At 39.5% G+C, this 12,683-nt stretch overlaps 1 protein-coding gene across 2 annotated transcripts; it reads left to right on the plus strand.

The window, feature by feature from the left end:
• The first annotated feature begins 4,437 nt into the window (after positions 1-4,437).
• On the plus strand, positions 4,438-9,317 carry LOC135678744 (receptor kinase-like protein Xa21). Of its 2 annotated transcripts, XM_065191875.1 has the most exons (4): positions 4,438-5,035; positions 5,181-7,148; positions 7,221-8,597; positions 8,711-9,317. In XM_065191875.1, the coding sequence occupies exons 1-4, from the start codon at positions 4,453-4,455 to the stop codon at positions 9,085-9,087; spliced, it is 4,305 nt and encodes a 1,434-aa protein (XP_065047947.1). In that variant the 5' UTR covers positions 4,438-4,452; the 3' UTR covers positions 9,088-9,317. The 2 variants fall into 2 exon arrangements, with proteins under 2 accessions (XP_065047947.1, XP_065047945.1); XM_065191873.1 differs by having other exon boundaries at positions 5,181-8,597.
• Positions 9,318-12,683: the final 3,366 nt, after the last annotated feature.

Consider the following 12,683-nt stretch of genomic DNA (forward strand, 5'->3'; position numbering starts at 1 on the left):
ATATGTCATAATAGAGATTTGTTTTCCACATATGAATCTTGTAATGGTGGAATTGTTTTGATGGGCAATAATGCAGCATGTGATGTTGTTGGTAGAGGAACAATCCGAATTAAAATGCATGATGATATTGTGAGGACGCTCACTAATGTTAGACATGTTCCTGATTTAAAAAAGAATCTCATCTCTTTAGGCACCCTAAAGGCCCTTGGGTATAAATACATAGCTGAAGGTGGAGTTATGAAAGTTTCTAGAAGTGCTCTTGTTGTTATGAAAGCTTGTAGGTCTAGTAGCTTGTATATTTTGCAGGGAACTACTATCACAGGCTCAATTGCAGTCTCGTCATCATCATTGTCTGATTCTGACATCACCAAATTATGGCATATGCGTTTGGGTCATATGAGTGAAAAAGGTTTGAGCATATTGAGTAAAATGGGTCTATTTTGCGGACAGAGTACTGGGCCACTAGATTTTTGTGAATACTGCATTTTTTTAAAGCAGAAAAGAGTCAGCTTCAATTCTCCGGTAGTTCACAAAACAAAAGGTACTCTTGACTATATTCATTCAGACCTTTGGGTTCCAGCTCATGTTCAGTCTAAGGGTGGTGCTAGGTATATATTGACTTTCATTTATGATTATTTCAGGAAAGTTTGGGTTTATTTTCTGAAGTATAAAAATGATGTTTTTTTAACCTTTAAACAATGGAAGGCTTTGATTGAAAAACAAATGGGTAAACAGGTTAAGTGGCTTCGAATAGAAAATAGCATGGAATTTTGTGAAGGTGACTTTGATGAATTTTGCAAAAATGAAGGAATCGTTCGACATCGCATTGTTAGGATGACGCCTCAACAAAATAGTATGGCCGAACGTATGAACAGAACACTCTTGGAGAGAGCAAGGTGTATGATCTCAAATGCAGGGTTGACAAAGGACTTTTGGGCAGAGACAATTAATATGATTTGTTACGTTGTCAACCGCGCTCCTTCTACAGCACTTAACTTTAAAACTTCGGAGGAAGTTTGGTCAGGTACTCCTGTTGATTACTCTGATTTAAAAATTTTTGGGTGTCTAGCATACATGCATATAAATGAAGGAAAATTAGATCATCGAGCTAAAAAATATATTTTCCTTGGGTATGCTTCTAGGGTGAAAGGATACAGATTATGGTGTTCTGATCCCAAATCCCCAAAATTTGTAATCAGTAGAGATGTTACTTTTGATGAATTATCTATGTTATCTTCCAAAAATGAATCTACTAGTTGTACAAATGATAATACGTAGAAGCAGGTAGAGCTTGAGATTAGTAGTTCTAACTCTTCTACTCAAAGAATACTGATAGATGGTTCTGAGTCTACTAACGAAGTTGATTCAAAAGAAGAGCAATATTCCATAACCAAGGATAGACCACGGAGAAATATTCGACCACCACAAAAATATGCAAATTTGGTTGCATATATTTGTCTGTTGCAAAAGAAACAAGTGAAGTTTGTGAGCCTACTTCCTACTCAGATGCAGTTTCTTGTGATAATTCTGCTAAGTGGTTAATCGCGATGAATGAAGAAATTGAATCTCTCCATCGAAATAGAACTTGGAATCTTGTGAAGTCGTTTTCAGGTAAGAAAATTATTGGATGCAAATGAGATACTATTACTGAGGGAAAGGTCCTTGTTCAGAAAATTCATACGAAGGACAATCCAGCTGATATGCTTACGAAGCTTCTTCTGGTTTACAAGTTCAAGCAGTGCTTGGACTTGGTTGGTGTACATTGTTGATGATTGCTCATTGGGGCTTTTATGAAGAAGGTGGAGCAAGTTTTCTTAGGACATGCTAAGGTGGAGATTTATTAGTTTGCAAGTCCCAATAGTCCCACATCGGGAAAATCAAACTTGTTATCTTCTATTGGAACTATAAATAAGGGCTTGAGCTTTGAAGCCAGCTACACCACAAGAAAATCTAATTGTTTGCTTTAGGTTTTTCTTGTTAAGTAATTTCTAGTGTTTTATGGTCTATAAACATCTTCCTAAAGCATTTGTAATAGTCCCTTTTTTATAATAGTGATTTGCTCCTCTTTCGTCCGTGGATGTAGGTCAATTGACTGAACCACGTAAATCTGATATTCTTGTCGCTTCTTTTATTTTTTCTGCTTTATTATCTTTGTTGGGTTACCAAAATTACCCATTGATAAATTTTCTGAGGCTAGTTATGCTTACCGACACAATTCCTTCTACAGTAGCAAACCTAATCATTCCTTCCACATTAGCAAACCTAACCGCCCTAGCGGGGAACAATTTTAGGGGTGTCATCCCACCCTCCATTTGGAACATCTCCTCTCTCGTGGAGCTTGACCTCCAAAGTAACCAACATGTCGGGTCTCTTCCACAAGATATTAGCAAGAATCTTTTGTGAATGACAATCAACTTTATGGACCACTTCCGGATTGGTCTGATGCTTCCAACTTGGAAGCCATTCAACCGGATGTCAACTTCTTCACCGGCATGATTCCTAAACGTCTTGGATCCTTACGACATTTAAAATCATCGAGTCTTGATTCTAGTCAGCTAGAAGCAAGGAATGCTGCCGACTGGAGTCTTTTTGACGCATTATCCAACTGCACCAACCAAAAATATTTGATCCTACCAAGCAATAATCTTGCAGGCGCGTTACCAAGATCCATAGCCAATTTATCGACGACCATGGAATTGCTCGCCGTCCAGAATAACCAAATGGCCGGAAGCATTCCTGCAGGGATTGGGAACCTCACTGGTTTGACTGCACTCTGGTTGTTCGCTAACCTTCTCAGTGGCAATATTCCATCGACGCTGGGAAGCCTTCCAAGAATTGGGCACAAACTTGTTCACTGGAGGAATCCTCCGCAATCTTACTGTGCTGAACCAATTTGACCTGACCATCAATAAACTACAAGGAATCATACCACCGAGTCTTGGAAACTGCCCCCTCGAGGTGTTTGGATTCATAATCCGTAGCTATACTTCTATTTGGATCGCTCATCCTATAAACTTTTGTTAAATCGTGTTATGTATTCAAGTCAAGATTTGGAGACAATATTAGAGTGTTAAAATGATGGTTTTTCCCACTGGGCTCTTCTCTTTTTTTTAATGCTCATGTAAGAAGTTTAGGGTGTATTGACTTGGACACGAAGACAAGAGAAGTCATGCTACGTATTGAATGGCGTGCTCCAGTGCCATCAAATATATTATTGGTCTCAAATTTTATTCATGAACATTGGTTTATCTATAAACTCGAATGGTTGCCTGGTCACAGCCATCTATGATATTAGATATGTTAGAAATTAGCAAGTACAAATATATTTTGATAAAAAAATCTAATGAAATAATTTATAGATAGAATTAAAAAAACAGAAAAAAAAAAAAACCTAGAAGCATAATTTACTGTCCTAAGCTATATTTATTGTCATATATATGTTTTTTCAGGAATATCATCCCAAGATACAATCGGATGTAGATGCATGCTCATGAAGGATCATTAAAAATGTCCCAGTACCAACATAAACATAAAATTGAACGTACAAAGAAAAAAAAAAGATGAAATTAGAGATTATTTCTCATATCCTTTCGTTAACATCTAACATCTTTCATCTGATAAGATGATGTCCTGTCGTGACTTTGTTAGACTTATCATCTAATAAAATGATGCCATGTCATGGCTCCATCTAATAAAAAAGTATCGTTGCAATAAGGGTAAAAAGGTAAAATAAAAAATATATATTTAATCTTTTATGTGTTTGACTAAATCATTTTGTCTATCAAATTAGTTAATGCCTTTGATAGAGAGTTATAAGAAGGATAAATGATTTTACTCAACTCCGGATGTGAAACTAAAATAAAATTATCTCATGAATGATTACCTTCAACTCTAATTGAGGTATGAAGGTATGCAAGAAAAAATCGAGTTCTCTCGTTAATGTTCCAACAACTTACCGCAACGCTACATATTTATGTACATCATCTTCTCTATCAATTAATTGTCCTTATCACCATCAAACATGTGACTATGGAGGGCTATGATGTATGCAATATCTCTACTCAAGTCGACCTCAGCGAGACCTACTATGGAGGGCTAAGTCGACCTCAGCGAGACCTACTATGGAGGGCTAAGTCATGCTACTTCACATCTCTATTGACTTTTGGTCATCATATTTAAAATTTCTAGTTCTTGCACTCTCATATCCATATCACTAACCACTATATATTTATGCACATCGTCTTCTTTATTAATGTGGATCCATTACTTGTCCTAATCACCATCAAATCATATAAGGTTACTCTAAAGAAGTTCAAAGTCTTTCCCATGTGAATTCCAATATCTCACCCAAGTCGACCTCTATGAGTCTTACCATGGAGGATAGCTCATGCTGCTTAGCATCTGCAACTTTTGATCATCGTCTTTAATGTTTCTAGTTCTTAGACTCTATTAATGCAGATCACCATCAAATCATATGGGGTTACTCTACAAAAGTTTAAGCTTTTACCAAGTGAATTCACACTCAAATATATCAAGCAATATCCTCCCATGATCTATGCAATACCTCCACCCAAGACGACCTCCATGACTCCAACCATGAAAGACATACCACACTGCTTCGCATCTGCATGTGCCTTCTGGCCATCGTCTTTAACGTTTCTAATTCTTGTGCTCTCATGTCCTCCCATATCCACCTTGAATTCAAGCAACGAGAACATCGATCGCCTCGCGCTCCTGTCCTTCAAGTCCCTCGTGTCCGATCCAATCCGAGCATTGGCCTCCTGGAACGATGAATCCCTCCATTTCTGCCGGTGGCGAGGTGTGACATGCCGCAACCAGAGTCATCTGCCGAGGGTCACAGCTTTGGAACTGGAGTCTCTCGATTTGGCCAGTAAGATCTCTCCATCTCTAGCCAACCTCACCTTCCTCCGGAGGCTCCACCTCGCCGACAACCGACTTCACGGTCCCATCCCGCAGGAGCTCGGCCTGCTTTCCCATCTTCAACGTCTAAACCTGAGCTCCAACGCTCTAAGAGGTATGATTCCGATGTCGCAACTTCAGAATTGTTTGCACCTTCAGAATCCTGAAAGCTAAGTCACAGTAGCTTCCATGGCACTATTCAGCAACAGCCAACCTCTTCTCTCTCACTGTTGTTGATCTGTCAAACAATCTACTTGTAGGAGCCATCCCACACAACCTTGGCCGCTGCTCAGAACTACAATATATGGATTTGTCAAACAATCTCCTCGAAGGAGAGATTCCCAATGATCTCGGTGCCTTGTCAAAGCTGAAAATTCTCTACCTCGGGGGCAACCATCTTACAGGAAGCATTCCTACGGATATAGGGAATCTCGTCAGTCTAAGAGAACTTTATTTGCATGAAAACCAACTCATCGGTTCTATCCCATCTGAGATCGGAAACATGACAAGTTTGACGACTCTTTCTTTGGCTATCAACCAGCTTTCAGGATCTGTTCCTCTAGAGATCGGGAAGCTTGTCAGGCTTGAAGAACTTTTCTTGGATGTTAACCAACTCACTGGCACTGTTCCTACTTCAATAGGGAACCTCACTTCTCTTGTTTTACTTGCACTCTCACAGAATCAACTTACAGGCGTCATCCCACACAATCTTAGCCATTGCTCCGAACTACAATACATTTACCTGGGAAATAATACACTTGAAGGAGAGATTCCTAGTGATATCGGTTCTTTGTCAAATCTGAAGCTTCTCGCACTCGGGGTCAACCACCTCAGAGGAAGCATACCTCCAGAAATTGGGAACCTTGCGAATTTGATTACTCTCGATTTGTCAAGCAACAACCTCGAACATTCTATTCCTCCGGAGATCGGGAATCTCGTCAGTCTAAGAAAACTTATTTTGCATGAAAACCAACTCACGGGCAAAATCCCATTGGAGATTGGAAACCTTTCGAATCTGACTATTCTTGACTTGCCTCGGAATAAGCTTTCGGGATCTGTTCCTTCAGAGATTGGGAACCTTGTCAGACTCGTACAACTTTACTTGGATAGCAACCAAATCACCGGCGTCATTCCTGCCTCGATAGGGAACTTGACGTCTCTTATTTTGCTTGATCTCTCGTATAATCAACTTGTAGGAGACATCCCACCCGACCTTAGTCACTGTTCAGAACTACAATATGTTTATTTGGGAAATAATACACTTGAAGGAAAGATTCCGAGCGATATTAGTTCCTTGACAAAGTTGAAATTTCTCTACTTAGCGTACAACCGTCTCACAGGAAGCATTCCTCCAGAAATTGGAAACCTTGGGAATTTGTCTGTTCTTAGTTTGTTTAGCAACCGTCTCACAGGAAGCATTCCTTCAGAAATTGGAAGCCTTGTGAATTTGAATGATCTCAGTTTGTATAGCAACAAACTTGAAGGCCCTGTTCCACGGGGGATCGGGAATCTTGTCAGACTAAGTATACTTCTTTTGCATGATAACCAACTCACTGGAATTATACCATCTGAGATTGGAAACCTCGTGAATCTAACTTTTCTCGATTTACTGTCCAATGGCTTTGTGGGCCCAGTTCCTGCAGCGATCGGAAACCTCACTTCCCTCACTTATCTTGGACTGTCATTCAACAATCTTGGAGGGGTCATCCCACCCTCCATTTGGAACCTCTCCTCTCTCAGAACCTTAGAGCTCCAGAGCAACCACTTTACCGGGTCTATTCCGCGGGATATGGGAATCACACTTCCCCTTCTTGAAGCACTACACATCAACGACAACCAGTTTTACGGGCCTCTTCCAATTTCACTGTCCAATGCTACCAACCTCATCGAAATTCAACTATATAAGAACAGATTCACAGGCACCATACCCAGAGGTTTGGGATCCTTACAGAAGGTATATCACTTTGATCTTTGTTATAATCAGCTAGAAGCAAGGAATGCTGTCGAATGGGGCTTCCTGGATGATTTAGCCAACTGTAGCAGCCTGAAATATTTGCAAATAACAAGCAACAAGCTCGGAGGCTTCCTGCCACGATCGATCGTCAATTTTTCTACAACCCTGGAATGGTTTGAAATCGACGACAACCACATAGCCGGAAGCATTCCGGCAGAGATCGGCAACCTGGTTTCTTTGACCTTGGTTCGGATGAACTCGAACCTTTTCACTGGTAAAATCCCTGCAACAGTGGGAAACCTTTCGAATTTACATATAATGGACTTGAGTAGGAACTACTTCACAGGAGAAATCCCAGCAACCCTTGGCCATCTAACTCAGCTATTCGAACTCCGCCTGCATTCGAATCAACTGCAAGGATCCTTACCTCCGAGCCTTGGAAACTGCCCTCTGAATCTCTTGGATCTTTCAGTCAACAAGTTAAATGGCACAGTGCCGAAAGAAATTATGGCCATCCCCACCCTCACCAGGTTACTTAATGTATCTTACAATTCATTGGAAGGATCTCTGCCATTTGAAGTTGGAAAACTAAAAAATATTGGTGAATTCGACATCTCTGGCAACAGACTATCAGGTACAATTCCAAGAACCCTTGGTGACTGTCAACAACTCGACAGTCTTGACATGGCAGGGAATTCATTCCAGGGATCAATCCCTTCGTCATTTAGCCAGCTGAAGGGGCTCCAATCGCTGGATCTTTCAAGAAACAACTTGTCCGGGCTCATACCAGAATTTCTTGGGAATTTTAAGTTCTTGAGCTATCTGAATCTCTCATTCAACAATTTTGAGGGTGAGCTTCCAAAACATGGCATCTTCACAAACCTCAGTGCGTTCTCTGTGCTTGGAAATAGTAAGCTTTGTGGGGGTGTCCAAGCTCTGAACCTGCCTCCCTGCCCCACCCGGTCATCACATTTATCCCGGAAGCTGGTAGCCGCGATCTCAGTTGCCGGGGGAATAATATGCCTAATCTTTCTCCTCGCTTTGTTTGGCATTCATCGTTGGATACGTAAGTCGAAGAAGGAACCTCGTGCCGCAGACAACAGAATGGTTCCACATATGATGGTCACATATGCCGAGTTGCTAAGAGCTACAGATGGTTTCTCTTCTGCTAATCTCATCGGCGTGGGAAGTTTTGGTTCGGTGTACAAAGGGTTACTCAATTACGAGGAATACCAACTTGTTGCTGTCAAGGTACTCGACCTCCAACAGAGAGGAGCTTCAAGGAGCTTCGTTGCTGAATGCGAAGCGCTGAGAAATGTCCGGCATCGGAACCTCGTCAAGATTTTAACAGTTTGCACAAGTACAGATTACCGGGGAAATGATTTCAAAGCTTTGCTTTATGAGTTCATGCCGAATGGGAGCTTAGAGAAGTGGGTGCATCCAGAAGCAAACGAGCAAGGTCAGACGCGGGCGTTAAGCCTCATCAAAAGGTTAAATATATTGATCGATGTGGCCTCCGCATTAGATTACCTCCACCACCATGGGCCAGAGCCGATTGTCCACTGCGACATAAAGCCAAGCAATGTTCTTTTGGACCATGACATGGTAGCTCATGTTGGAGACTTTGGATTGGCGAGGTTCCTCAACAGCAGCCCCGTTGAAGCATCTCAAAGATCTTCTACCTCCATGATATTCAAGGGGTCCATCGGTTACGTTGCTCCAGGTACATTGCTTTAACCAAGAGCAGAATATGTTATTTCTTTATGCCATTACTTGCGCAGTTGTGTTTCTCAAGTTCTTCTCTTTGTACATTTAACCTACCGATTCATGATACAGAGTATGGAGTGGCCAACAAAGTTTCGGTCGAAGGGGATGTCTATAGTTACGGGATACTTCTGCTGGAAACACTCACGGGGAAGAGGCCTACCGGTGAAAGTTTCATGGACGGTCTCAGCCTTCCTATATATGTGGAGATGGCACTCCCGGAGCGGGTCTCCGAAATCATCGATCCAAACCTGCACTTTGAGGAAGGTGAAGCTGCAAATGGTCACATTCAAGGCACCGATTACATTCGAGACAAAGCAGTGGAGTACGTGAACTTGTCGCTCAGGATCGGCGTCAGGTGTGCCAAGGAATCCCCACAAGAACGAATGCAGATGCGAGATGTCATCAGTGAATTAACTGAAATCAGGAACGGATGGCTCCACCACTAGATTATGATCCGGAATTGGGAAGCACAAGGGATTGTTGGAGAGGTTGCTTGCTCGATCCTTCTTAATAATAATAATAATAATAAAAGTAGCTGTGTGGTATTTTTTTTCTTTTATTTTCTTTTTCTCACTCACCTAATTAATATACGGTGCTTCACAAGCTAGTCCCGTGGACTCAGTTGTATGATACTTTTCTTATGTAGAGTTCATCATTAAACTGCATCAAGCTACATGGTAACCGAGTGAAAAATCTTTTGTCATTCTAAATCTGTAGTGACCTGAATTGATGGGTGTGAAGAGAACAAATGGTCCACTTAGCGCAACAGATTTCAATCTATATCCATATCCACACAAAAAAGAAAAAGCCCTATAAAAGATCGAACATGAGGAAAAACGAAAGCCAATGAGAGAACTTAGAATTCCAATGTTAAAAGAACACGAGGACACCAATTTCCAAATTAATGGATCACTACAAAATGAGCTTAGCTTCCCAAATGCCCACGAAGAAAAACGAGAGCCCATTAGAAAAGATAACCCTAGCAAGGACACCAAGGAATGCCGGTCCAAAACGAAAGTTCTCTCACTTGGGACGTGCTATATTTCCCTGCAAAATTGTGCGAATAAACATAAGTTTTAAAAGAGCATATATGCTAATTTTGATATTCCTAAAAGACTACATGAAATAAAATTAATGAAACAAAAAATACAAGATTGTCCATCACGTGCTTTCATTATCCAACATAATGAAATATAGATTGCATAATGCCCGAGTTTCACACATGTTCAGCTACAACTAATAATTTTGTAATCGATCTTAAGTGAATCTTAAGATTTGAATGAATTTTAATATGATTAAAGTAATAAATTTTAAATTTTAAATCTCATGTATATGGAAGATAATAAGTTACTTAAGTATGGATGGAGTAATTAAAAATTAAATAGAGCTACAAATAAAAAATAATGTTATACTAAATGTTGAGATATATAAGTGAGATTTATGAATGAGCATAGATAAAAAATATCATTTTTATTAAACTAAATTAAACTCAATTGAATTTGCTACAACATTAGAATTATTTTAGTAAAACGAAACTTGAAATGAGATCTAATAGGATTGAATAATAGACATCAAGATAACCTCTTAAGTATCTCTACCTTATTTTAGCAGTATCCTCTTTACTTAACTGATAACTCATGATCATTTCTTTCCTTCTTTAGCCATTTTGTCAGCTTTATTTATGGAGCTCAAGAAACCCTAGCTCTAAAAAAAAAATTGAGGTAAGAAAAATCTAATTTTTTTCTTTACTATATTTAGGATTTTAATTCTACAAATTTCAGATTGATTTTTTTAGCTATTTTTGAGTAACATAAAATTTGAATTTATATTAAATTTTTGGATATATTTTATATGAATATCTTATGATTATAAGACCTTTAGTATATTTATGCATGAAGGTATGAGTGTCATAATATGAGATTCTATTCAAGTTGAATTGGCCCTCAAGAATATGATTAGGTTCTGACCTTTTGATATATTTTAAAAGATTTTTTAAAGATTCCGTAAGATTTGAAATTGAATAAATACAGTCTCTATGCACTATGATATAAGGTTTATAAGTTCGGATAGTCCCAACTCAATTTTAACATAATAGAATAAGTGTTGGTAATAAATTAGGAGGATAGTTTAACCTTCAAGTGATTTATTTTAAGCTAAAATTTGATGTATATTTAGTTTTATGTCTCTTAGTTTTAAATTTTATGATAATTCAAGATCATTTAGTTACATAGACTAGTGAAGTAAAACTTTTTCACGTAATTGTCTGATGATTTGATTGATATTACAAAGTTAATTATTAAAAAAATAATGGTGAAATCTGGATGCATTTTTAGGTTAAATATAGTTTATTTCATGAAAGATTTTATCAAACTTTTTTTATAAATTATTATAAATCAATAGTTCAAGAGATAAAATTCTTAATCAAGACATCTTATGATCGTGTGCTCCCACTTTGATAAATGTATTACTCTCTAATAGACTCGATTAATAAAAAATATGATCTTTCATTAACATCTTTATTTTTGAATTGAATTGGGTAAGTATAAGTTTAATTTACTATAAAATAATGATAGTGTAAATTATAATATTTATAGTATATTTTGAAAAGCATATTTTGGAATGATATAATTGTCATGGGATAGGTATGAGCTATATATATATATATATATATATATATATATATATATATATATATATATATATATATATATATATATATATATATATATATATATATATATATATATATATATATATTATGATAAAAATTTATTGTATACATGTATATGCGATGACATATGATGTGAGAGTGCATATACTTTCTCTGACGTGCGGTATATGAGTGCATGAATATCGTATGACATGTAACATAGAAGTGTATGTATATATTACAATGACGATATAAGAGTGCAAATATATGTTATAATATAGAGTATAAAAGTCCATAAATTTATTGTTGAATCTCGTATTTTGATGATGAAACTACTTGATATATGTTTATGATTTAATCTGCGTTTTGAGTGACGCAGGATGCTTCGATCAGGATGAGACAATTAAAGCAGGAAAATCATGTTGTGCCGAAGGAACATGTCAGAAGATTGGACGTCGGGCCGGTGGATCGGTCGACGTATCGACAGAAGGCTTCGGGCCGTGGACTCGGGCATCGGGCCAAGAAGAGCGGGTATTGTGCCAAGGATATCGGAGTTGCGGAGTCAACTGGCCGATTGGGCAATAGGCTGCACGAGAGGACGATGCGCCGAAGAATCGGACGAAGCGTCGAGGGACCAATGACATGTCGGACAACTTGGTTAATTGCTTAGGATTAATTGTCTCGATCGAAGTTTTGATTTGTTGTGCAGGATTAACTACGATGAGAGTAAGACAAGCAGCAGGAGTTGCGCCGGAGTCAAGATCATGATCACGTTGGGAGTTCGAGAGTTCGACGGAAGTTCGGACGGTCGTCGGAGGTTCAGAGAGAACAGATCCGAGAAGTCCAGAAGCTTGCCAAGCGAAGCTCGTCGGAACTCGCCAAGTGGATCGTCGCAAAGTCCAGGAGTATGCCGGATGTCCGCAGAAGGATCACCGAAGGTTATCGGTTGATCGACGGAAGTTGGCCGGAAACTCGCCGGAAGAAGCGATTGACGCATCGGAGCAAAGCTGCAGAAGTTGTCTTAGAGATAATCGTAGTTAGCACGATGATTAAGCATGAAAATGGGAGGTGATCCCATTAGCTTAATCTTGGGGCAATTGGGCCCCTGAAAAGATTCAAAGTGGGTCGAATGGAGTGAACCATTCGGACCCTGATTGCACCAGGAGGTGCAACCGCCCCAGCCAGGAGGTGCAACCGCCTGGGCTGTGGGGTTGAGAGGTGCAACCGCCCCAGCCAGGAGGTGCAACCGCCTGGGCTGTGGGGCTGGGAGGTGCAACCGCCCCAGCCAGGAGGTGCAACCGCCAGGGCTGCACGGCTGGGAGGTGCAACCGCCCCAGCCAAGAGGTTGCACCGCCTGAGCTCAAGTTCCGAGCTCTGCCAGGCGATGCAACC

The sequence above is a fragment of the Musa acuminata genome, chromosome BXJ1-7 (genome assembly GCF_036884655.1).
Source record: "Musa acuminata AAA Group cultivar baxijiao chromosome BXJ1-7, Cavendish_Baxijiao_AAA, whole genome shotgun sequence".
In the NCBI taxonomy this organism is placed as follows: Eukaryota; Viridiplantae; Streptophyta; class Magnoliopsida; order Zingiberales; family Musaceae; genus Musa; species Musa acuminata.

What these genes read in the sequence shown, in the direction of transcription:
- LOC135678744 (XM_065191873.1), top strand. Translation starts at nt 4,453, where the DNA reads ATGCAGATCACCATCAAATCATATGGGGTTACTCTACAAAAGTTTAAG. An exon ending in GAGCTCCAACGCTCTAAGAG is followed by an intron (nt 5,036 to 5,180) that starts GTATGATTCCGA and finishes ATCTACTTGTAG; the next exon opens with GAGCCATCCCACACAACCTT. An exon ending in CATCGGTTACGTTGCTCCAG is followed by an intron (nt 8,598 to 8,710) that starts GTACATTGCTTT and finishes TTCATGATACAG; the next exon opens with AGTATGGAGTGGCCAACAAA.